Source organism: Scyliorhinus canicula, chromosome 4 (genome assembly GCF_902713615.1).
Source record: "Scyliorhinus canicula chromosome 4, sScyCan1.1, whole genome shotgun sequence".
Taxonomy (NCBI): domain Eukaryota; kingdom Metazoa; phylum Chordata; class Chondrichthyes; order Carcharhiniformes; family Scyliorhinidae; genus Scyliorhinus; species Scyliorhinus canicula.
In genome coordinates, this window is record NC_052149.1 from 225,867,303 (window position 1) to 225,892,915 (window position 25,613).

Consider the following 25,613-nt stretch of genomic DNA (forward strand, 5'->3'; position numbering starts at 1 on the left):
CCTTTCCCCACTCCGATCACCGTCCCCCAACCTCCGTTCCCCGCTCTCCGACCGTCGTCCCCACCCCACCCTTCCCCGCCTCCCGAACATCGTCCCCAACCCCCCTCCCCACTCTCCGATCGTCGTCCCCATCCCTCCATTCGACGTCCCCACCCCACCCTTCCCCGCTCTCCGATCGTCGTTCACAGCCCCCTCTCCAATTGTCGTCCCCAACCTCCCTTCCCCACTCTACGATTGTCATCCCCCTACCCCCTCTCCGATCGTCGTCCCCCACCCCCCCTTCCCCACTCTGCGATCATCATCCCCCTACCCCCCTCTCCGATCGTCCTTCCCCACTCTGCGATCGTCATCCCCCTACCCCTCTCTCTGATCGTCGTCCCCAACCCCCTTCCCCACTCTCCGCTCATCATCCACAACCCCCCTTCCCCATTCTCCGCTCGTCGTCCCCATCCCCTCTTCCCCAAAGTACAGTGTGTACTTTGCGTATAATTGATAATTATACATTTATTATGTTTCAGTGAGTACTACTTTAGCCTGGATAACTTGGAAAGAGACTTTTTCCTGAGAAGAAAAATGGATGCTGATGGTTTCCTGCCTGTCTCATTAATTGGAGGTTTTCACCGTGTACAGGCATTAACCACTGATGTCAATCTCATCTTGGAGGTCAGTTATGATGTTTGTCAGCTTTCCATCTCGTTTACTGTATGCAAGATTTCTTATTAAATATCTTCATTCTCACAATGTCTGTGTTTTTTCTCCGTTTAATGGGAATAAATTTTACCTCTGTTGCTGTGTGGCGGCAGAGCGAGTCATCGCTGCTTCTGATGGAGATTTCCCAGCTTCACCCCTCCAGGCTGATTAGGGAGCTGCAGTGATATAAAAATATAGTCTGAGGGGCTGGAAAAAGCATTGCTACTGTGGCTACATTAGAACAGGAATAGGAAATCTTTCAGAACTGCAACAACCGGTCTGTTACACAAAAGCTGAGAACCATAAAAGGTTGAAAAGTCCATTTTGCAATGTACCCAGAGGCTACAAGTTTGAAGGCAGTTGAGGCTGAGGACAGAGATCATTGTTGGTGGGAAGAGAGAGTGAGGTGATTGAGATAGGGAATATTTATAGGAGAGGAAGGGGGAGTGAGGGTTTAAAGAGGAGAGTTGACAACATTGTACATTTATGCTGCCTGGTCAGTAAATTTCTGAAATCTTTTTTTTTTTTAGCCGAATTTCAAGCTGTCTGTCAGATTGTGTTTCCCCCAATAAGAATGTTTGTGTTCCTTAGGCACTGAAGGACAGCACGGAGGTGGAAGTGGTGGACAAGAAAATCCGAAAAAAGGAAAACCCTGAAAAATGGCCTCTCCCAGAGACTGACTTCACACGTTTACTGAATTGCCCAGAATTCATTCCGGGGCAGACTTACAAAAAGCAGACTGGTGAGTGTGACACTGGCTGGGTGATTACTGGGGTGGCATGTATCATGTTGGATGGAGTGGGCACTGGGATAGATCGTATAGGTTGGTGGGTTTTCAGTTAACGCGGCGCTGTACTTGGCAGAGGGTATCTTCTGTGTCTCACTTTGTCTCACTCTCTCTGTTAAAGAGTCGGCTCCAGGCTCTCCTCGGGCAGGAAGTGCTGCAAGTTCCAAGACTGAGGAGCCCAGCAACTTGAAGACTTTGCCAAAAGGACTTTCTACCAGCCTCCCAGACCTGGACTCTGATACATGGATAGAAGTGAAAAAACGACACCGGCCAGCTCCTGCAAAACCAAAGGTTAGTCTCGAGCACTTCCTTCTCTCGCAGTCATTTCATTCGCCTCCATCCCATGGGTCTTAGCATTGTTGCAGCAATTCATGAACAATGCTCGCCACCATCTTCACAAAGGCAATTGGGGGTGGGCAAGAAATGTTGCCCTTTATATTAATGCTCAAATCATGTGAAAGAATTAAAGAGACGCTGTTGTTTTTATCCTGGCCTGTTGTGGTTTATCCTCCATGTGTTCAATGGACTGTTGCCTTTCGCAGCACTTCTAGAATTTAACTTAATTAGCAGTAACCTGCTTAAAAGGCATGATTATTCTGCCCGTTGTGCCTGTGCTGACGTTCTAGGAGCAGTTCATCTAGTGTCACTCCCCGCCATCTTCCTATAGCCCTGCATATTCTTCTTTTTCACCGATTAATCCAATTCCCTCTTCAATAATTAAATTGAGTCTGTCTCCACCAAATTATCATTCCAGGTCTAAACCATGCACTGTTTTTAAAAAAAAAAAAGTTTTTCCTCATGCCCCCATTGCTTCTGTTACCAACTACCTTAAAGCTGTGCTCTCTAGTTCGCAATCCTTCTACGAACGAAACCAGTTTTTCCCTGCCTATTTTGAACTATCAAATCACAGAATTATTACAATGCAGAAGGAGGCCATTCGGCCCATCACATCGCCACTGGCTGTCCAAATGAGCAGCCTGACTTAGTGCCATTCCCTCTGCCTTTTTCCTGTACCCAGTCGTATTCTTCTATTCACATCATCTAATGCCCTGTTGAGTGTCTCGATTGAACCTGCCTGCACCACACTTCCAGGCAGTTCATTCCTCTCGATCTTCTCCAAGGAGAACAGTTCCAACTTCTCCAATCTATCTACATAACTGAAGTTCCTCCTATCTGGAACTATTCTTGTCAACCTTTGTTGCACCCCCTCTACAACCTTCACATGCTTCCTAAAATGTGGTGGCCAGATTTACTCCAGATGAGGCCAAACCAGTGTTTTAAAGAGGTTTAACACAACTTGGACTAATAATCTAGAGAATTTTAATTCAAATTCCACCAGTTGGCAGTTGGAAAATCTGAACTTTTTAAAAAAACTCTAAAAATAAAATGTTGGCCTCCATGAAAGTGGTAATTTTAGATTGTCGGAAAATCTTGATCCTTCTGGCCCTTTAGGGCTTGAGATCTGTTGTTCTTGCACAGTTGGAATTAGAAGTACAGGAAGGGACTGCTATTGAAACAGGAAACAAAATGTGACTGAAAATTGGAAGATCTGCTCATTATGATTGTCAATACATTGAAACCATGCAACAGGGTGCTATTGAAGAAGGCAAATCAACTATTCCAATGTAGAAAAGGTCAATATTGAGCGAGATACTTGAGTGAAGTAATCCTGCCACTTTGTAGGTCAAAGACAAAGTCGCCATAGTCTTGGATGATCATAGGCTGCGTTTCCCTTTGAGGGTGAGAGCTGACTGGTGGTGATTTAACCTGAGGATCACCACACCTCAGGTGAGGGGCAAGGTTGAGAAGGCGGGGCCTTCATGACCTCTCCTTGCCTCTTGATAAATCATTGGTGTGACCACTCTTAGAAAGCGATGTACGTTACAGTGACGGAAGGATATTGCAGCTATTGAAATGATGCAAAGAAAAGTGACCAGAATGATTGAAGGTATGGAGGGATTGCATTATTTGTGTGAATATGTAAATTTGGCCTGGTCTCCCTGGATGCGAGGAGGTTTGAGAGCTGATGGTTGCTCATTTCGAATTCTAAAGGAACAAGATAATTTCAGCCAAGGCATGATCTTATCAGATGGTGGAGCAGGCCTGAAGACCAAATGCCTGCAGACCAAATGCCCCACTCCTCTTATCTCTTATGATTTTAAGAAACTTTTTCATTATTAAGCATTAAAAACTGACGCCAAGTAAGGTTTGCAATTTAATCCTTTTGCCGTGTTTCTCTCTTTCCCCCCCCCCCCCAAAAAAAATTGCGTACCACCTCCACAATTTACAGATGACCCCTTGGGTGCCATCAAACATGCAACCACTCATCTTCGCTCTATTATACATTTCCTTATTTCTTTATCTCAGGCTATCTTAACTATCTCATTTCGTAATGTATTTGACAAAATTTTTAGTTAAATAGACATAGCATCCTACACATTCAGCAGATGTTTAAACAGTGTAGTCAGCCAAATTGTGTTCTGACACATCAACGTCGAAAGCATCCTGGGGCTTAACCATTTCAATTGTTTGATTATTCGTGACCTCAATACAAATTCACAAACCAATTGAAAGTTTTTCTTTTATATAAATTTAGAATACCCATTTCATTTTTCCCAATTAAGGGGCAATTTAGCATGGCCAATTCACCTACCCTGCACATCCTTTTGTGTTGTGGGGGTGAAACCCACGTAGACATGGGGAGTATGTAAACCATTTGAAAGTTTAAAACAAAGAAAAACTATAATTGTGTGAGAGCAACCTGAATCCAAATGCTAAGTATATATCCGTGTTTGCAAATAGGTTATAGTGCCTCTTATGCAGAGCAGGAAAGTATCCCTGCCTCTGTGTGAAGGAGGAATTAATTCAAAGCTAATCTATGGAAAGAGCATTTCAGTGAGTGAACAGTTCAATTATGGAACAGACTCCCTGGGGAGATGGTGGGTTTAAACCATACTGATTCATCCAAACACAAATTACAGAGATTCCTTTCAGATAACGTTTTGGGATCCAGTATTTGTGTCCTTTGGGACAACAGAGTGAGTAATGTGCTCGGGAGGAATAGGTGACTTTGGACCTCCGTTTCCCAAATCTCTCCTCCACTGGGAGTTTCCTCATTTTGTGTTTGGGTCTGTTGTAGATTAATTGATAGAGATTGATTGCAGTAGTTAGTCAGCAACCTCTATTGTCCTCATACAATGTGACTACAGGAATGATAAAAGGAGGTTAGATGGACTTTGGCCATTTTTTTTCACCCACCAAGCCTGATCTTATGTATGGCCTATGTGTGACTACAGAATCACTATGTTCTCCACGTAACAATGGATGGGCAGTATATGCTGACCTTGCCAGTAAAGCATTGACTCCTCCCAACAGCACTAGCAAACTCACCAGCAAAGATGTTAGTCCTGCTCTGGTTCACATGTAGACTGTCCTGCTTGTACAGGTACCCCCTTCCCCAGAAACTGGCCCAGTGATCCAGGAATCTAAAACCCTCCCTCCTGCACAAACCTTTAAGCCAGGCATTCTTCTGTGCTATTCTCCTACTTCTATAGCCTTGGTGGATTGGCCATGCTAAATTGCCCTTAGTGTCCAAAATTGCCCTCTGTGTTGGGTGGGGTTACTGGATGGGGATAGGGTGGAGGTGTGGGCTTTCCAAGAGCCCGGTGCAGATTTGATGGGCCGAATGGCCACCTTCTGCACTGTAAATTCTATGATTTATCCAAGAATGAATTAAAAATTATGTATGAAAAGAATGCAGTGAATAATTTTGGTCTAAGGGAGAATATACTTTTAAAAAATTCATTTACAGACGTGGGCATCCCTGGGCAGGCCAGCATTTATTGCCCATCCCTAGTTGCCCTTCAGAAGGTGGTAGTGAGTTGCCGCCTTGAACCCCGAAGTCCCTGAGATGTAGGTACACCCACAGTGCAGTTAGGAAAGGAGTTTCAGGATTTTGACCCAGCAACTGTGAAGGAATGGTGACATATTTCCAAGTAAGAAGTCTTACAACACCAGGTTAAAGTCCAACAGGTTTGTTTCAAACACGAGCTTTCGGAGCGCAGCTCCTTCCTCAGGTGATTTCACCTGAGGAAGGAGTAGTGCTCAGAAAGCTCGTGTTTGAAACAAACCTGTTGGACTTTAACCTGGTGTTGTAAGACTTCTTACTGTGCTCACCCCAGTCCCACGCCGGCATCTCCACATCATATTTCCAAGTGAGGGTGGCGAGTGACTTGGAGGAGAACCTCCAACTGCTGCCTGTCCTACTAGATGATAATGGCCGTGAGTTTAGAAGGTGCTGGCTATGGACCCGTGGCATGTTCATGCAGTGCATCTTGTAGATGGTACACATGGCTGCCACTGTTCGTCGGGAGGGTTTGAATGTTTATGGAAGGGGTAGCAATTAAGTGGGCTGCTTTGTCCTGGATGGTGTTGAGCTTCTTGAGTGTTGAGAGCTGCACTCATCCAGGCAAGTGAGTATTCCATTACATTCCTGACTTGTGTCTTGTAGATGGTGGACAGGCTTTGGGGGCTTCAGGAGATGAGTTACTCGCAGAAGGATTCCTGGCCTTTCACTTACTCTGGTAGCCACAGCATTAATGTGGCTAGTCCAGTTGAGTTTCTGATCAATGATAGCCCCAGGATATTGATTGTGGGGGATTCAGCGATGGTAATGCTATTGAATGTCAGTAGTGATGGTTAGAACCTGTCTTATAGGAGATGGTCATTGCCTGGCACTTGTCTGGTGTGAATGTTACTTACCACTTGTCAGCCCTAGCCTGGATATTGCGGCATTTGGGCATGGACTGTTTCATTATCTGAGGAGTGATAAATGATGCTGATCATTATGAGGTCATCTACGACCATTCCCACTTCTGACCTTATGATGAAGGGAGATCATTGATGAAACAGCTGAAGATGGTTGGGCCTAGATCACTACCCTGAGGAACTCCTGCAGTGATGTCCTGGAGCCGAGATGATTGACATTCAACCGCCAAAACCATCTTTTGTGCCAGATTTGACTCCCAACCAGCCGATAGTTTCCCCCCTGATTCTCATTGGCTGCACTTTTTTTCAGGCTCCATGATGCCATACTCAGTCAAATGTTGCCTTGATGTCAAGGGCAGTCACTCTCTCCTCACTTCTGGCATTCAGCTCTTTTATCCATGTTTGAACCAAGGCTGTAATGAGGTCAGGAGCTGAGTAATCCTGGCTGAACCCAAATTGAGCATCAGTGAACAAGTTATTGCTCAACAAGTGCTGTTTGATAACACTGTTGATGGCCCCTTCCATCACTTTGCTGATGATGGAGAATAGACTGATAGTGTGGTAAATGGCTGGGTTGGATTTGTCCTGTTTCTTGTGTATGGGACACACCTCGGCAATTTTCCACAATGCTGGTTAGATGCCAGTGTTGTAGCTGTAGTGGAGCAGCTTGGCTAGGGGTGCGGCAAGTTCTGGAGCACGTCTTGAGTGCTAGTGCTGGAATATTGTCAGGGCCTATAGCCTTTGCAGTACTCAGTGCCTTCAGCCGTTTCTTGATATCTGGTGAAGTGAATCGAATTGGCTAAAGACCGACGTCTGTGATGCTGGACTTCGGAGGTGGATCATCCACTTGGCACTTCTGGCTGAAGATTGTTGCGAACACTTCAGCCTTGTCTGTTGCACAGATGCGCTGGGCTCCTCCATCATTGAGGATGGGGATATGTGTGGAGTCTTCTTTAGTGAGTTGTTTCGTTGTCCACCATCATTCACGGCTGGATGTTGTAGAGCTTAGATCTAATGTGTACGTTGTGGGATTGCTCAGATCTGTCCATTACTTGCCGCTTATGCTGTTTAGCACGCAAGTAGTCCTGTGTTGTAGCTTCACCAGACTGACACCTTATTTTTAGGTATGCCTGGTGTTGCTCCTGGCATGTCCTCCTGCACTCTTCATTGAACCAGAGTTGATCCCCTGGCTTGCTGGTAATGGTAGAGTGGGGCCTATGCCGGGCCATAAGATTGCAGATTGTGGTTGAATACAATTCTGCTGCTGCTGATGGCTCAATGCCTCATGGATGCCCAGTCTTGAGTCGCTAGATCTGTTTGAAGTCTCTCCCATTTAGCGCGGTGGTAGTACCACACAACACAATGGAGGGTATCTTCAATGTGTAGACGGGACTTTGTCTCCACAAGGACTGTGCAGTGGTCACTTCTACTGATACTGTCATTGACAGATGCATCTGCAGCAGGCTGGTTGGTGAGGATGAGGTCAAGTAAGTTTGTCCCTCTTGTTCCCTCACCATCTGCTACAGTCTCAGTCTAGAAACTATATCCTTTAGTACTCAGCCAGCTTGGTATGTAGTGGTACTACCAAGCCATTCTTGGTGAGGGACATTGTAGTCCCCACCCAGAGTATATTCTGTGCCTTGCCGCGCTCAGTTCTTCCTGCAAGTGGTGTTCAACATGGAGGACTACTGGTTCATCAGCTGATGGTGGACGGTATGTGGTAATCAGCAGAAAGTTTCCTTGTCCATTTAACCTGAAGCCTTGAGACTTCATGGGGTCCAGATATTGAGGATTGCCAGGACAACTCCCTCCCGACTGTATGCCATTGTGCCGTCACCTCTGCTGAGTCTGTCTTGCTGGTGAGACAGGGTGTATCCAAGAATTGTGATACTGGCATTGGAGGTGGTCCAGAGAAAGTTCACTCAGTTAATCCTGGCTATGGAGCGATTTTTTGTTCTGAGGAGAGCTCTAGTAGGTTGGACCTGTACTCATTGGAGTTGAGAAGAATGGGAGGTGATCTTATTGAGGCATGTAGGAATCTCAAGGGGCTTGACAGGATTAGATGCTGAGAGGTTTCCCTTTTTGAGAGTTTCAGACCAGACATCGCAATGTCAGAATAAGGGGTTGCCCATTTATGGCAGAAGATGAAGTGGAATTTCTTCTCTCGAATGGTAGTGAATCTGTGGAATTCTTTACCACAGTGGGCTGCAGAGGCTGAATCGTTAACTATGTCCACGGCTAAGATGGACAGATTTTTAATCAATAAGCAAATCAAGGCTTTTGGGGATACAGCAGGTGTGGAGTTGAGAATTATCATATCAGATTAGTTATTCAATGGTCTCATTGAATAGCCATGATGTGGAGATGCCGGCGTTGGACTGGGGTGAGCACAGTAAGAAGTCTTACAACACCAGGTCCTCCAGAACTAGCTATAACACTGGTATGAATTACCCAGAAGAGCAAAATTGTCTAGGCATTCCTTATCCTAAAAATGCAGAGAAAGTTTAACTTTGCCAATTACTGCCCCTGTATACTCTCTATCATCGAACAGAGAGTTGGAAGTTGTCAGCACCAGTGCTATCAAATGGCACTTACTCACCAATTATAATACCAATAATATATAACACCAATAATAATAAATAATGGCAACCCGCTCCAGAGCTCTTTGCAGCCTTGGTTAAAGCACAGGTAACCTAACAGGTGAGGTTACTGCCCTTGACATCAAGGCAGTTCATAAGATATAGGAGCAGAATTAGGCCATTCGGCCCATTGAGTCTGCTCTGCCATTCTATCATGGCTGATATGTTCCTCATCTGTTATCTACAATGCTACAGACCAAGAGCTGGATTGCAAAATCAGCCAGAGCATCTCCTCCCTAGAACACATGATCCAGGAGCAGGGGTAGGCAATTTATCCTCCCGAGCCTAAGCACCAATGTGATCATAGCAGATCCCATCCTGACCTCAACTCCACTGTCCTGCCCGTTCTCATAACCCTTCAACCCATTACCAATTAGAAATCGGTCTAACTTCTCCTTAAATTTACTCACTGTCCCAGCATCCACCGCACTCTGGGGTAGCGAATTCCACAGATTTACAACCCTTTGGGAGAAGTAGTTTCTCCTCAAATCTGTTTTAAATTTGCTCCCTCAAGATTATGGCCCCTCGTTTTAGAATGTGTTACAAGAGGAAGTATCTGCTCCACATCTCATATCCATATCTTGCAGCATTTAGTATGCCTCAATTTGATCTCCCCTCATTCTTCTAAACTCCAGAGAGTATAGGCCTAAACTGTTTAATCTTTCATACCACAAACCCCTCATTTCTGGAATCAATCTAGGGAACCTCCTCTGAACTGCCTCCAATTCCTCTACATTGTTCCTCAAATATGGGGACCAAAACTGTGCACAATACTCCAGGTGCAGTCTCACCAATGGATTGTACACTTCCTTACCTTTATACTCAATTTGTTTTGCTAGAAATGCCAACATTCCATTTGCTTTCCTTATTACCTGCTGCACCTGCCTGCTAGTTTTCAGTGACTCGTGCACGAAGACACCCAGATCCTGCTGTATCGGAGCACCCCAAAGTCTCTCTCCATTCAGATAATAAGTTGGCGTCACATTTTTTTCAACCAAAATGCATATCTTCATTCTTATCCATGTTAAACTTCATCTGCCACATTTTGGACCACTCTCCTAATCTATATCTATTTGTAAGGTTCTTATTTTCTCATTGCAGCTTACTGTTCCATCTGTTTTTGTCATCTGTGAAATTGGCTATAGAACCTTCTATTCCTGAATCCAAGATGTTAATATAGATTGTAAATAGCTGGGGCCCAAGGACCAAAGCCTGTGGCATCCCACTAGTTAGATCTTGCCATCCAGAAAAAGACCCATTAATCCCGACTCTCTGTCTCCTGTCCGTCAGCCAGTCTTCTGTCCAAGCTAATAAGTTACCCCTAATCCCATGTGCTCTTCCTTGTGAATTCTGTGTGGTACCTTATCAAATGTTTTCCTGAAGTCCAGATATACTACATTTACAAGGTCCCCATTATCCACTTTGCTTGTTACATCTTCGAACAACTCTTGCATGTTAGTCAAACATGATTTGACGTTCATAAAACTATGCTGACTCTGATGGATAGCGTTTTGGCTTTGTTTAGCTCACTGGGCTAAATCGCTGGCTTTTGAAGCAGACCAAGCAGGCCAGCAGCACGGTTCGATTCCTGTACCAGCCTCCCCGGACAGGTGCCGGAATGTGGCGACTAGGGGCTTTTCACAGTAACTTCATTGAAGCTTACTCGTGACAATAAGCGATTTTCATTTTTTCATTTCATTTCAAAAGTCCTGATATTACGTCCTTGATAGTTGATTCTAACAATTTTCCAACAACCGATGTTAAACTAACTGGTCTGTAATTTCCTACATTCTGCCTCCCTCCCTTTTTGAATTGAGAGGGTGACACAAGCATTTTTCCAATCCACTGGAACCTTTCCCATGTCCAGGGAAATGTGGAATATCATAACCCATTGATCCACTATTGCCACTGCCACTTTGCACCCTAGGATGTAGGCCATCAGGCCCTGGGGACTTGTCTGCCCTCAATCCCAAGAGTTTGGTGAGTACCTTTTCCCTATTGATGCTGATTGGACCAAGTTCCATCTTTCTATTACCTCTGAATTGCCTGTTCCTTTAGGAATGATACTAGTGTCCTCCACCATGAAAACTGAGGCAAAGTATTGATTTAGCATCTCTGCCATTCTGTGTAGCCCACTATTAACTCAGTTTACATCTTCCAAGGGACCAATATTCACCTTTGCGACTCTTTCATTTTATGTACCTGTAGAAGCTTTTGCTATCCTTTTTAATATTCTTCGCTAGATTTCTTTTCGTAATTTACCATAGCATTTGTTACTTTTTTAGCATCCCTTTGTTTGGAAACTTCCCAATCTTCCAGCCTGCCACTGGCCTTTGTAATATACACCTTAGTTTTTGTTCTTATAATGTTCTTGACCACCTCGTTTAGCCATGGATGTTTTTTTACCCCTCTTACCATTGTTCTTCCTCACTGGGATATACTTCAGTTGTGAGGAATTGAGTATTTGACTGAATGTGGCATCAATGCTCCCTACTGGCTGGAGGAACATGATTGTGGTTGTTGAAGGCCAATCACCTTTGTCCCAGAATTGGGCAGCACGGTGGCGCAGTGGTAGCACTGCAGTCTCACGGCGCCGAGGTCCCAGATTCGATCCCGGCTCTGGGTCACTGTCCGTGTGGAGTTTGCACATTCTCCCCTGGGTTTCGCCCCCACAACCCAAAGATGTGCAAGGTAGGTGGATTGAACATGCTAAATTGCCCCTTAATTGGAAAAAATGAATTGGGTACTCTACATTTATTTTTTTTTAAAAACCTTTGCCCCAGAACATTGCTGCATGAGTTTCTCAAAGCAGGATCCTAGGTATAATTACATTTAATTATTAAGGTTGTTCCCTCCATCATAAGGACAGAATTGTGGATGATCATTGATGACAGGGCAGTGTTCAGTTCCATTCACAACACTTCAGGTAATGAAGCAGCCTCTGCCTGTGTTAACAGGACATGGACATCATTTAGAGTTGATCTGCTGAGTAGCAAGTAACATTTTGCACTATGCAAGTGCCAGGCAACTACCATTTCCAGTAGGAGAGTCCAAAGGCCTCCGCTTAACAGTCAGTTGCATTACGATAATTGAATTCTTCACCATCAATATCCTGCGGGTTACCATTGACCAGACTTGACTGCAGCAGCCACATAAATACTGTGACTAGAAGAGCAAATCAGAGTCTGGGAATTTTGTGGAGAGTGATTCTCCTCCTTACTTCCAAAACCTTTCCACTCTTATGAAGCAAATCAGGCATGTGGGATGGAATACTTACCTGGATGATTGCAGCTCCCACATTGCTCAAGAAGTTTGAGAAATTCTGGACCATTCGGGGAAAAAGATCACTTTGGTGGTATCCCATATGCCACCTTAAACATTCGCCCCCTCCACCGCTAGCATACTGACCGCAATGCGTGCCATCTACAAGATGCAACTTATCAAGGCTCCTTTGGCAGCACTTCCCAAACCACCTCGAAAGGCAGGAGCAGCGAGCGTATGAGACTCTCGGCTTCTTCAGGTGCCCCTCCAAGTCGAGCACCATCTTGGCTTGGAAATACATCGCAGTTCCTTCATTGACATTAAATAAAAATTATGAAATCCTGAAACATCGCAAGTTAAAGCACTTTTGGCACAGGTGTTATTAATCTTTGTCACAAGTCGCCTTACATTAACACTGCAATGAGGTTACTGTGAAAAGCCCCTAGTCGCCACATTCCGGCGCATGTTTGGGTACACTTGAGGGAGAATTCGGAATGTCCAAATTACCTAACAAGCACGTCTTTCGGGACTTGTGGGAGGAAACCGGAGCACCCGGAGGAAACCCACACCGACACTAGGGGAACGTGCAGACTCCACACAGACAGTGACCCGAGCCGGGATCAAACCTGGGACTCTGGAGCTGTGAAGCAACAGTGCTAACCACTGTGCTACTGTGTGGTGCAGTTCAAGAAAGTGGCTCACTGCCACCACCCGAAGGATAGTTTTGAATGGCTACTAGATGCTGGTCTTGCTGGCACTGCCTGCATCCCATCAATCAATAAAAAGTGCAGTGGGTCAAGCCATATTTTCCTATTACATTTCAGAATAAAGTCTGACGGTCTTATTTGCAAATGTGGACAGTTAAGAGAGATGATCTACACTCGAATGATGTGGAGTCCATTTGGGTGGAGATAACAAAGCAAGGGAAAGAAGACAATGGTAGCAGTAGTGTATAGGCCCCAAAATAGTAGCCAGACTGTTGGAGATCCTATAAACAAAAAATAGGAACATGTCAAAATAACAGAGCAATAATTATGGATGTATTTAGTTTTCATGTTGATTGGGTTAATCATGTTAATCAAGTTGGACAGGGTAGCTATGACAACAAATTCATAGAGTGCATTAGGGATAGTTTCTAAGCGTAATAGATCGTGGAGCAATTCAGGGAACAGGCTATCTTGGATCTGGCAATGGGTAATGAGGCAGGTGTATTAAATTACCTCAGTGAAAGATCATAGAACATAGAACATAAGGTGCAGAAGGAGGCCGTTCGGCCCATCGAGTCTGCACCGACCCATTTAAGCCCTTACTTCCACCCTACCCCCGTAACCCAATAACCCCTCCGAACCTTTTTTGGTCACTAAGGGCAATTTATCATGGCCAAACCACCTAACCTGCACGGCTTTGGTCTGTGGGAGGAAACCCACGCAGACACGGGGAGAACGTACAAACTCCGCACAGACAGTGACCCAGCGGGGAATCGAACCTGGGACCCTGGCGCTGTGAAGCCACAGTGCTATCCACTTGTGCTACCGTGCTAATAATAACATGATAGAATTTAATATTCAGTTTACAAGGGAGAAACTTCAAAAACAACTGTGCTTAACTTAAAGGGAATTACAATGAAATGAGGATAGAGTTAGTTAAAGTGGACTGGGCGGATAGATTAACAGTGGCAGACTGAAGAGGTATTTCATGACTCAATAAAAATATATCCCATTAAGGAGGAAAGATTATAAGAGAGCAATAAACCAACCGTGGCTAACAAGGAAGTTAAGGAGAATATTAAGTTGAAAGGAAAAGCAAATAAGTACGAGCCCAAAGACTGGGATAAATTCAGAATCCAGCGAAGGAGGACTAAAAAGATAATAGAGAGAAAATAAACTACAAGGGAAAACTAGCAAGGAATCTAAGAACTGACAAGAGGTTCTTTAAGAAGGAAGACAGAGGTCAAAGTGAACATAGGCCCCTTAGAAAATGAATCTGGGGAAATAGTTATGGGGAACAAGCAAATGGCAGAGGAGTTAAATGGATATTTAGCATTAGTCTTTATGGTGGAAGATACTTTGAACATCCCATTAATAAAGAATACGAGGGAGCTATTAAATGTCAACGCCATCACTGAAGAAGTAGTTTTAGATAAACTAATGGGGCTAAAGGCAGATAAGCCCCTTGGCCTTGATGGCTTAGGATACTAAAATAAGTAGCTACAGAGATAGTGGATGCATTGGTTGTGATTTTCCAAAACTCCTTGTGTTCTGGGGAATTACTGGAGGATTGGAAAACTGCGAATGTGACACCCCTATAGGGGAGGGAGGCAAAAAGCAGATAGCTATAGGCCGATTAGACTAACATCCTATTGTTTAAAAATGTTGAGATCCATTATTAATGAATAATAGCACATTTAGAAAATCATAATTTATTCAAGCAGAATGAGCATGGCTTCATGAAAGAGAAATTATGTCTGGCTAATTTATTAAAGGTTTTGAGGAAGCCTCAACCAGAGCAGGTAGAGAGGAACCAGTAGATGTACTGCATTTGGATTTCCACAAGGTACCTCACAAAAGTGATAAGATAAGAACCCATTGTGTTGGAGGTAGTATATTTGCATGGATAGAGAATTGGTTAATGGGCAGGAAACAGTGAGTGGGAATAAACAGTCCTTTCTCGGGTTGCTGATCTGTGACCAGTGGAATTCCACAGGGATCAGTGCTGGGACTGCAACTGCTTAAAATATATATTAATGATTTGGAGGAAGGAACTGAATATACTGTAGCCAAATTTGCAGACGCCACAAAAATAGGTGGAAAGGCTAGTTTCGAGAGGGATAACAAACAGTTTGCAAAGAGATATTAATAGGTTAAGGAAGTGGGCAGCAAATTGGGAAATGGATTATAATGTGGGAAAATGTAAAGTTCATTTTGGACGGGAGAACAGAACGGAAACTGCAGAAAGCTGCAAATCAAAGGACTTGGGAACTTGTGCATAATACCGAAAGCCAGCACACAGGTACTGCATGTAATCAGTAAGGCTGATGGGATGTTGGCCCTTACTTCAAGGGAGTCGGAGTATAAGAGTCGGGGAGTCTTGCTGCAACTGTACAAGGCACTGGTGAGACTACATTTGGAGTACTGTGAACTGTTTTGGTCTGCTTCTTTAAGGAAAGGTAATTAATTGGAGGCAGTTCAGAGAAAGTTCACTAGGATAATCCCCGGTATGGAGGGGTTATTTTATGAGCATAGGTTATACAGGTTGGGTCTCCGCTAGAAGAATGAGAGGTGATCTTATTGAAACATATAGGATTCTTAAGGGGCTGACAGGGTAAATGCTGAGAGGATGCTTCCCATCATGGGAGAGTCCGGGACCGGAGGCCATACTCTCAGAATAAAGTATGCCAATTTAAGAATGAGATGAGGAATTTCTGCTTAGGATTAAGAATCTTTGGAACTCCTTGCCCCACAGCTGTGGGGGCAGAGACCTTGTCTATTTTGAAGGCTGAGATAGATTCTTGATCAGCAAGGAAATCGAGGGTTACAAGGAAAGTTCAGAAAAGTGGATGTGAGGAATGTCGGAGCAGCCATAATCCTATTGCATGGCGGAGCAGGCTTAGGAGCTGAATGGCCTACTCATGTTCCCATATGTCAGCTCTGGCGCCAGATGCCTGAGCCTGGAGCTCTGGCGCCAGATGCCTGAGCCTGGAGCTCTGGCGCCAGATGCCTGAGCCTGGAGCTCTGGCGCCAGATGCCTGAGCCTGGAGCTCTGACGCCAGATGCCTGAGCCTGGAGCTTTGGCGCCAGATGCCTGAGCCTGGAGCTCTGGCGCCAGATGCCTGAGCCTGGAGCTCTGGCGCCAGATGCCTGAGCCTGGAGCTCTGGCGCCAGATGCCTGAGCCTGGAGCTCTGGCGCCAGATGCCTGAGCCTGGAGCTCTGGCGCCAGATGCCTGAGCCTGGAGCTCTGGCGCCAGATGCCTGAGCCTGGAGCTCTGGCGCCAGATGCCTGAGCCTGGAGCTCTGGCGCCAGATGCCTGAGCCTGGAGCTCTGGCGCCAGATGCCTGAGCCTGGAGCTCTGGCGCCAGATGCCTGAGCCTGGAGCTCTGGCGCCAGATGCCTGAGCCTGGAGCTCTGGCGCCAGATGCCTGAGCCTGGAGCTCTGGCGCCAGATGCCTGAGCCTGGAGCTCTGGCGCCAGATGCCTGAGCCTGGAGCTCTGGCGCCAGATCCCTGAGCCTGGAGCTCTGGCGCCAGATGCCTGAGCCTGGAGCTCTGGCGCCAGATGCCTGAGCCTGGAGCTCTGGCGCCAGATGCCTGAGCCTGGAGCTCTGGCGCCAGATGCCTGAGCCTGGAGCTCTGGCGCCAGATGCCTGAGCCTGGAGCTCTGGCGCCAGATGCCTGAGCCTGGAGCTCTGGCGCCAGATGCCTGAGCCTGGAGCTCTGGCGCCAGATGCCTGAGCCTGGAGCTCTGGCGCCAGATGCCTGAGCCTGGAGCTCTGGCGCCAGATGCCTGAGCCTGGAGCTCTGGCGCCAGATGCCTGAGCCTGGAGCTCTGGCGCCAGATGCCCGAGCCTGGAGCTCTGGCGCCAGGTGCCCGAGCCTGGAGCTCTGGCGCCAGATGCCCGAGCCTGGAGCTCTGGCGCCAGGTGCCCGAGCCTGGAGCTCTGGCGCCAGGTGCCCGAGCCTGGAGCTCTGGCGCCAGGTGCCCGAGCCTGGAGCTCTGGCGCCAGGTGCCCGAGCGTGGAGCTCTGGCGCCAGGTGCCCGAGCGTGGAGCTCAGGTGCCCGAGCGTGGAGCTCTGGCGCCAGGTGCCCGAGCGTGGAGCTCTGGCGCCAGGTGCCCGAGCGTGGAGCTCTGGCGCCAGGTGCCCGAGCGTGGAGCTCTGGCGCCAGGTGCCCGAGCGTGGAGCTCTGGCGCCAGGTGCCCGAGCGTGGAGCTCTGGCGCCAGGTGCCCGAGCGTGGAGCTCTGGCGCCAGGTGCCCGAGCGTGGAGCTCTGGCGCCAGGTGCCCGAGCGTGGAGCTCTGGCGCCAGGTGCCCGAGCGTGGAGCTCTGGCGCCAGGTGCCCGAGCGTGGAGCTCTGGCGCCAGGTGCCCGAGCGTGGAGCTCTGGCGCCAGGTGCCCGAGCGTGGAGCTCTGGCGCCAGGTGCCCGAGCGTGGAGCTCTGGCGCCAGGTGCCCGAGCGTGGAGCTCTGGCGCCAGGTGCCCGAGCGTGGAGCTCTGGCGCCAGGTGCCCGAGCGTGGAGCTCTGGCGCCAGGTGCCCCAGCGTGGAGCTCTGGCGCCAGGTGCCCCAGCGTGGAGCTCTGGCGCCAGGTGCCCCAGCGTGGAGCTCTGGCGCCAGGTGCCCCAGCGTGGAGCTCTGGTGCCAGGTGCCCGAGCGTGGAGCTCTGGTGCCAGGTGCCCCAGAGTGGAGCTCTGGTGCCAGGTGCCCCAGCGTGGAGCTCTGGTGCCAGGTGCCCCAGCGTGGAGCTCTGGTGCCAGGTGCCCGAGCGTGGAGCTCTGGTGCCAGGTGCCCCAGCGTGGAGCTCTGGTGCCCGAGCGTGGCGCTCTGGTGCCAGGTGCCCGAGCGTGGCGCTCTGGTGCCAGGTGCCCGAGCGTGGCGCTCTGGTGCCAGGTGCCCGAGCGTGGCGCTCTGGTGCCCGAGCGTGGCGCTCTGGTGCCAGGTGCCCGAGCGTGGCGCTCTGGTGCCAGGTGCCCGAGCGTGGCGCTCTGGTGCCAGGTGCCCGAGCGTGGAGCTCTGGTGCCAGGTGCCCGAGCGTGGCGCTCTGGTGCCAGGTGCCCGAGCGTGGAGCTCTGGTGCCAGGTGCCCGAGCGTGGAGCTCTGGTGCCAGGTGCCCGAGCGTGGAGCTCTGGTGCCAGGTGCCCGAGCGTGGAGCTCTGGTGCCAGGTGCCCGAGCGTGGAGCTCTGGTGCCAGGTGCCCGAGCGTGGAGCTCTGGTGCCAGGTGCCCGAGCGTGGGGAGCTGGTGCCAGGTGCCCGAGTGGGGAGCTCTGGTGCCAGGTGCCCGAGCGTGGAGCTCTGGTGCCAGGTGCCCGAGCGTGGAGCTCTGGTGCCAGGTGCCCGAGCGTGGAGCTCTGGTGCCAGGTGCCCGAGCGTGGAGCTCTGGTGCCAGGTGCCCCAGCGTGGAGCTCTGGTGCCAGGTGCCCCAGCGTGGAGCTCTGGTGCCAGGTGCCCCAGCGTGGAGCTCTGGTGCCCGAGCGTGGCGCTCTGGTGCCAGGTGCCCGAGCGTGGCGCTCTGGTGCCAGGTGCCCGAGCGTGGCGCTCTGGTGCCAGGTGCCCGAGCGTGGCGCTCTGGTGCCAGGTGCCCGAGCGTGGCGCTCTGGTGCCCGAGCGTGGCGCTCTGGTGCCCGAGCGTGGCGCTCTGGTGCCCGAGCGTGGCGCTCTGGTGCCCGAGCGTGGCGCTCTGGTGCCAGGTGCCCGAGCGTGGCGCTCTGGTGCCAGGTGCCCGAGCGTGGCGCTCTGGTGCCAGGTGCCCGAGCGTGGCGCTCTGGTGCCAGGTGCCCGAGCGTGGCGCTCTGGTGCCAGGTGCCCGAGCGTGGAGCTCTGGTGCCAGGTGCCCGAGCGTGGAGCTCTGGTGCCAGGTGCCCGAGCGTGGAGCTCTGGTGCAAGGTGCCCGAGCGTGGAGCTCTGGTGCCAGGTGCCCGAGCGTGGAGCTCTGGTGCCCGAGCGTGGAGCTGGTGCCAGGTGCCCGAGCGTGGAGCTCTGGTGCCAGGTGCCCGAGCGTGGAGCTCTGGTGCCAGGTGCCCGAGCGTGGAGCTCTGGTGCCAGGTGCCCGAGCGTGGAGCTCTGGTGCCAGGTGCCCGAGCAGGTCGGCGCTGGAGCCAGGGGCCCGAGCGTGGAGCACTGGTGCCTGAGCGTGGCGCTCTGGTGCCAGGTGCGCGAGCAGGTCGGCGCTGGAGCCAGGGGCCCGAGCGGGTCGGCGCTGAGCTTGAATGTGTCAATTCTGGTGCCAGGTACCTGAGGGTGAACCATGGAAACCCCAAAGTTCAGAAGGAGGCCATTTGACCCATCAAATCTACACCGACCCCCTGAAAGAGAACTCTACCTAGGGCGCTCCACCATCCCTGTAACCCCACCTAACCTGCATCTTTGGACACTATGGGGCAATTTAGCATGGCCAATCTACCTCAGGCACCACACCCGAGCCGACACCCTCAGGCACCTGGGCGTCGGTCCAGGTGCCTGAGGGTGTCGGGTGCCAGCTATCAGTGTGTTTGTGTTCTGACCGGACTTGGTTTGTTTGTTCACTTGCTGTGCTGTGAAAGGCCAAATACAATGTGAGGAATTGGGTATATTTAAATCGTGATACAGAATTGATTATTACTCTAATGGATTGTTTAATGTACAAAGTTTCGAGATATATTCTTGGTGCATAATATTGAAATGCAGCACTGATCGAATTATGGTCACTCTTTACGTTTCAGAAATCCGAGGAACCCAAATCACAAACAGCTCTGAAGCCGGACCAAGAAGAACAAGAAGAGCTGGACTTCATGTTCGATGAGGAGATGGAACAGATGGTTGGACGCAAGAACACGTTCACTGACTGGTCGGATGAAGATTCTGACTGTGAAATTGACGATCGCGATGTGAACAAGATTCTGATTGTGGCACAGACACCTCCATATTTGAGGAAACATCCCGGTGGGGACAGGACAGGGAATCATGTCTCCAGGGCAAAACTGACATCTGAGTTTGGTAAGGTCATTAATGATGGCCTTTACTACTACGAGCAGGACCTGTGGAAAGAGGATTATGAGCCAGAATATGCAACTATAAAGGTAGGTCTGTGGAGTTCAACCATTGCAGGTAACTGATGCAGTGTTATTTCTGTGGTGTCAGAACATCTTCAGAGCTGCAATCATTCCATTTTGTCTTTCAATTCCCCAGCCTGTTGAATTGTTGCAGCTGCGCTAAGCCCTCAAAGCCCAGCTACATAAGCTGCAAGCCCGGGACCACCAAGTTGCAGCTGAGTTCGTAGCCTCGTAGTTTTTACAGATAACCAGCTATTATACACTTGCAAGCTTTCTTTAATGGTGACAAAGATTATACGTCATGCACCTCCAACCGAGCACCACAGTTTCAGCCTGCCCAGATAAATATCAGCACAAGTGAATCCCTAATTCATGTCCACCATCTGAATATAATTAAATCTCCACTTCATATTCAATGAACAACGGTGAAAGAGTCAAGGATAGTAGTAAGAGAAGATGTAGAATGAAACTGGGTGCACAAGGTACTCTCTCTGATTGCATCTCTGGTTTCTAATCATGCTGCAGCTTTGTGTTGAACTAGCGGGAGAAGTGAATGATTAGAGCCTCTTGAACTCTTTAGCAGCGAGTGTACTCCAAACAGGACAGGATGTCCTACTTAACTGGCACCCCATCAACCATCGTAAACATTTACTCCCTCCACCGCTGGCGCATAGTTGCAGTCGTGTGTACCATCTACAAGATGCACTGCAGCAACTTGCCACGGCTCCTTTGATAGCACCTTCCAAAAGCACAGCCTCTCTCACCTAGATGGACAAGAGAAACAGATGCTTGGAGCACCACCACCTGCAAGACCCCGCCAAATCACACACCATCCTGACTTGGAAATATATTGCTGTTCCTTCACTGTCACTGGGTCAAAATCCTAGAATCCTCTCCGTAACAGCACAGTGAATGTACCTACACCACACAGACTGCAGCGGTTCAAGGAGACAGCTCACCCTCACCTTCTAAAGGTCAATTAGGAATGGGTAATAAAGGCTGACTGAGTCAGCGACACCCACATCCTGCGAAAGAATAATGAACAAAAAAACACCTGCTGTAGTCCACTCAAAACTAGTGGTTTCCCACTTTTAATGCAAGGTTATGCCAAAAATGACTGTTTCTGAAATAGATGAATGTTCCAGAGGTGGCAATCACAGGATGGATTGTGGTGTGCCTGAGTCCCAGCTGGTAATCATTGGCCCGTGTTTGCTTACCTTAGCATTCTGCCTCTTTCTGTTCTATTCATGTAACATTAATTCAGAAAACTGACTGGAACTACAGCAGCTCATAAACAAACTGAGTCCATTTGTACTGTGTGAAATGGTCATTGCTGATGGATTTACAGCCACTTAAAGCAAGATTTGGGTTCCTGTGACAAGGTTAGTTGTCAAATAGTAGGGGACTAGGATAGGGAACCTCTACTCCTCAGCCAGTACTAATGAGTGGGTTGAGCTGTGGGGCGCCTGGGTATTGTTTCCTCAGCCTTGCCCCATCCTGTCTGTATGAAACAGAGTGCATGGCCAGCATTCACCTTGAGAGTTGGGCAGGAAACTGGGCAACATAAAGACTCTGACATTGCATCATTGCTGAGGTCTGATGAGTGTTGAACATGGTACGGGGAAAGGTGTTTAAACAAAAGGATGTCTCCTGTTCAGAAAAGCAACTACACGATAATGCAGATGGTTTGTTTTGTGGTTACCTCTGAGTTGAGGGTGCATTGACTTCTCTTTGTCAAACCAGATATGCCTTTGGAACATCACGACAGCCAGATCATTCAGTGATTCTTCAGCAGAGTTTACCTCCTCTTTGTTTATTTTCAGTGATCTTAAAGCAGGCTAGCTAACAGTATATACAGCAATGCAACACGGATACTATTTCAATAGCTACAATCAGCAAGTTGTAGTGAGGTAAATCATTTTTGAACTGAGTAAATGGAAGGAATGTTTTGGCACAGCAGATCTGAGAGTCAGGAATGGGAGATCTTTAAACAAAAGTTGGAAAGAGTTGAAATTAGGTATATTCCAGAAAAGGGATTTAAGCGTATCAAAGAGGCTGAAGGAGATTGGATCAAATCTGAAACTAAAAATGTTGAATGTTTTTATGTGTGCATATCTTTAAAACAGTTTCTCTTCCTTTCTCTCCTTCCCCTTTCTCACTCATAGAATGATACAACATAGAAAGAATCCTTTCAGCCCGCTGTGCCTTGGCTGGACAGCTGGTTTGTGATGCAGACGTGGCCAACAGCGCGGGTTCAATCCCCGTACCAGCTGAGGTTATTCATGAAGGGCCGCCTTCTCAGCCTTTCCCCTCGCCTGAGGGTTAAATCACCACCAGTCAGCTCTCCCCCTCAAAGGGGAAAGCAGCCTATGGCCTTTGGTGGCTCGCAGAAGGAGCTGCCCTCTCCCCATAGCCCTGAGAATTTTTCACTTCAAATATTTATCCACACCCCTTTTGAAAGTTGTGAATTAATCTGCTTCGAGAGCCTTTATTCCAAAACACAATTCGGTGTGAATTGTTTCCCTCATGTCGCTGCCTCGGGTTCTGTAAATTACCATGGGGTTTAGATATTTCAGGTGGAAGGTGATAAAAGAGAGGGAGGTGTGGCATTGTTAATCAAGGACAGTATTACGGTGGCTGAAAGGACATTTGATGAGGACTCGTCTACTGAGGTAGTATGGGCTGAGGTTAGAAACAGGAAAGGAGAGGTCACCCTGTTAGGGGTTTTCTATAGGCCTCCGAAAAGTTCCAGAGATGTAGAGGAAAGGATTGCAAAGATGATCCTGGATAGGAGCGAAAGTAACAGGGTAGTTGTTATGGGGGACTTTAACTTTCCAAATATTGACTGGAAACACTATAGTTTGAGTACTTTAGATGGGTCCGTTTTTGTCCAATGTGTGCAGGAGGGTTTCCTGACGCAATATGTAGATAGGCCAACGAGAGGCGAGGCCATATTGGATTTGGTATTGGGTAATTAACCAGGTTAGGTGTTAGATTTGGAGGTAGGTGAGCACTTTGGTGATAGTGACCACAATTCGATTACGTTTACTTTAGCGATGGAAAGGGATAGGTATATACCGCAGGGCAAGAGTCATATCTGGGGGAAAGGCAATTATGATGCGATGAGGCAAGATGCATCGGATGGGGAGGAAAACTTCAGGGGATGGGCACAATGGAAATGTGGAGCATGTTCAAGGAACAGCTACTGCGTGTCCTTGATAAGTATGTACCTGTCAGGCAGGGAGGAAGCGGTCGAGCGAGGCAACCATGGTTTACTAAAGCAGTTGAAACGCTTGTCAAGAGGAAGAAGGAGGCTTATGTAATGAGACGTGAAGGTTCAGTTAGGGTGCTTGAGAGTTACAAGTTAGCTAGGAAGGATCTAAAGAGAGAGCTAAGAAGAGCCAGGAGGGGACATGAGAAGTCTTTGGCAGGTAGGATCAAGGATAACCCTAAAGCTTTCTATAGATATGTCAGGAATAAAAGAATGACTAGGGTAAGAGTAGGGCCAATCAAGGACAGTAGTGGGAAGTTGTGCGTGGAGTCCGAGGAGATAGGAGAGGTGCTAAATGAGTATTTTTCGTCAGTATTTACACAGGAAAAAGACAATGTTGTCGAGGAGAATACTGAGATACAGGCTACTAGACTAGAAGGGCTTGAGGTTCATAAGGAGGAGGTGTTAGTGATTCTGGAAAGTGTGAAAATAGATAAGTTCCCTGGGCCGGATGGGATTTATCCGAGGATTCTCTGGGAAGCTAGGGAGGAGATTGCTGAGCCCTTGGCTTTGATCTTTAAGTCATCTTTGTCTACAGGAATAGTGCCAGAAGACTGGAGGATAGCAAATGTTGTCCCATTGTTCAAGAAGGGGAGAAGAGACAACCCTGGTAACTATAGACCAGTGAGCCGTACTTCTGTTGTGGGCAAAATCTTGGAAAGGTTTAGAAGAGATAGGATGTATAATCATCTGGAAAGGAATAATTTGATTAGAGATGGTCAACATGGTCGTGCCTCACAACCTCTATTGAGTTCTTTGAGAAGGTGACCAAACGGGTGGATGAGGGTAAAGCAGTTGATGTGGTGTATATGGATTTCAGTAAAGTGTTTGATAAGGTTCCCCACGGTAGGCTATTGCAGAAAATACGGAGGCATTGGATTCAGGGTGATTTAGCAGTTTGGATCAGAAATTGGCTAGCAGGAAGAAGACAAAGGGTGGTGGTTGATGGGAAATGTTCAAACTGGAGTCCAGTTACTAGTGGCGTACCACAAGGATCTGTTTTGGGGCCACTGCTGTTTGTCATTTTTATAAATGACCTGGAGGAGGGCGTAGAAGGATGGGTGAGTAAATTTGCAGATGACACTAAAGTCGGTGGAGTTGTGGACAGTGCAGAAGGATGTTACAAGTTACAGAGGGACATAGATCAGCTGCAGAGTTAGGCTGACAGGTGGCAAATGGAGTTTAATGCAGAAAAGTGTGAGGTGATTCATTTTGGAAGGAATAACAGGAAGACAGAGTACTGGGCTAATGGTAAGGTTCTTGACAGTGTGGGTGAGCAGAGAGACCTCGGTGTCCATGTACATAGATCCCTGAAAGTTGCCACCCAGGTTGAGAGGGTTGTTAAGAAGGCGTACAGTGTGTTAGCTTTTATTGGTAGAGGAATTTAGTTTCGGAGCCATGAGGTCATGTTGCAGTTGTACAAAACTCGGGTGCGGCCGCATTTGGAGTATTGCGTGCAGTTCTGGTCGCCGCATTATAGGAAGGATGTGGAAGAATTGGAAAGGGTGCAGAGGAGATTTACCAGGATGTTGCCTGGTATGGAGGGATGATCTCATGAGGAAAGGCTGAGGGACTTGAGGCTGTTTTCGTTAGAGAGAAGAAAGTTACGAGGTGACCTAAGTGAGGCATACAAGGTGATCAGAGGATTAGATAGGGTGGGCAGTGAGAGCCTTTTTCCTCGGATGGTGATGTCTAGCACAAGGGGACATAGCTTTAAATTGAGGGGAGATAGATATAGGACAGGTGTCAGAGGTAGGTTCTTTACTCAGAGAGTAGTAAGGGTGTGGAATGCCCTGCCTGCATCAGTAGTGGACTTGCCAACACTAAACGCATTCAAATGGTCATTGGATAGGCATATGGACAATAAGGGAATAGTGTAGATGGGCTTTAGAGGGGTTTCACGGTCGGCGCAACATCTAAGGGCCGAAGGGCCTGTACTGCGCTGTAATGTTCTATGTTCTGCTACCTGACTCTCCCGTCACTGGAAACTTTCCCTCTTGATTTTGAAAATCTCGAGTAAATCTCCCTTATCTGTCTCTGCTCTAAAGGGAACAATTCCAGTCTCTTAGCATAACTGAAGCCCCTCATCCCTGATGTACCATTCTATTTAATCTTCTCTGTATCCTCCGCAAGGCCTTGACATCCTTCCTAAAGGCTGAGGCCTGGAATTAGATAAAATGCTCTAGCTGAGGCCAAACCAGTGTTTTATAAAGATTTTAGGATAACTTCCTTGCTTTCATACTCCATGTCTCTACTTATAAAGGGAAGTATCCCCTATACATTTAGCAGCCCAGTCTTGAAACCTGGGATTTATGTACCTGTACCCTCGGGTGTTTCTGTCTTGCACACCATTCCATACTTTTCTCATTCTTTTGTTTCTGCCTCTGCCATTAACATTCGCCTTGTCTCCCCGTCTCACTTGCTCAACCTAGTCGATGCTCTGCCTTGCTTACTCG

The 25,613-nt window shown here is 48.1% G+C and overlaps 1 protein-coding gene across 8 annotated transcripts in view; it reads left to right on the forward strand.

Moving 5' to 3' along the window:
- The window catches only part of larp1 (La ribonucleoprotein 1, translational regulator), a 206,535-nt gene that overhangs the window by 117,857 nt on the left and 63,065 nt on the right, over window positions 1-25,613 (forward strand). For all 8 annotated transcript variants that reach the window (XM_038796170.1, XM_038796165.1, XM_038796168.1 and 5 more), the window contains 4 exons: window positions 519-663; window positions 1,282-1,432; window positions 1,599-1,768; window positions 19,557-19,913. In XM_038796170.1, coding sequence (XP_038652098.1) covers window positions 519-663; window positions 1,282-1,432; window positions 1,599-1,768; window positions 19,557-19,913 — 823 coding nt within the window. The remainder of the gene's footprint in view (window positions 1-518; window positions 664-1,281; window positions 1,433-1,598; window positions 1,769-19,556; window positions 19,914-25,613) is intronic.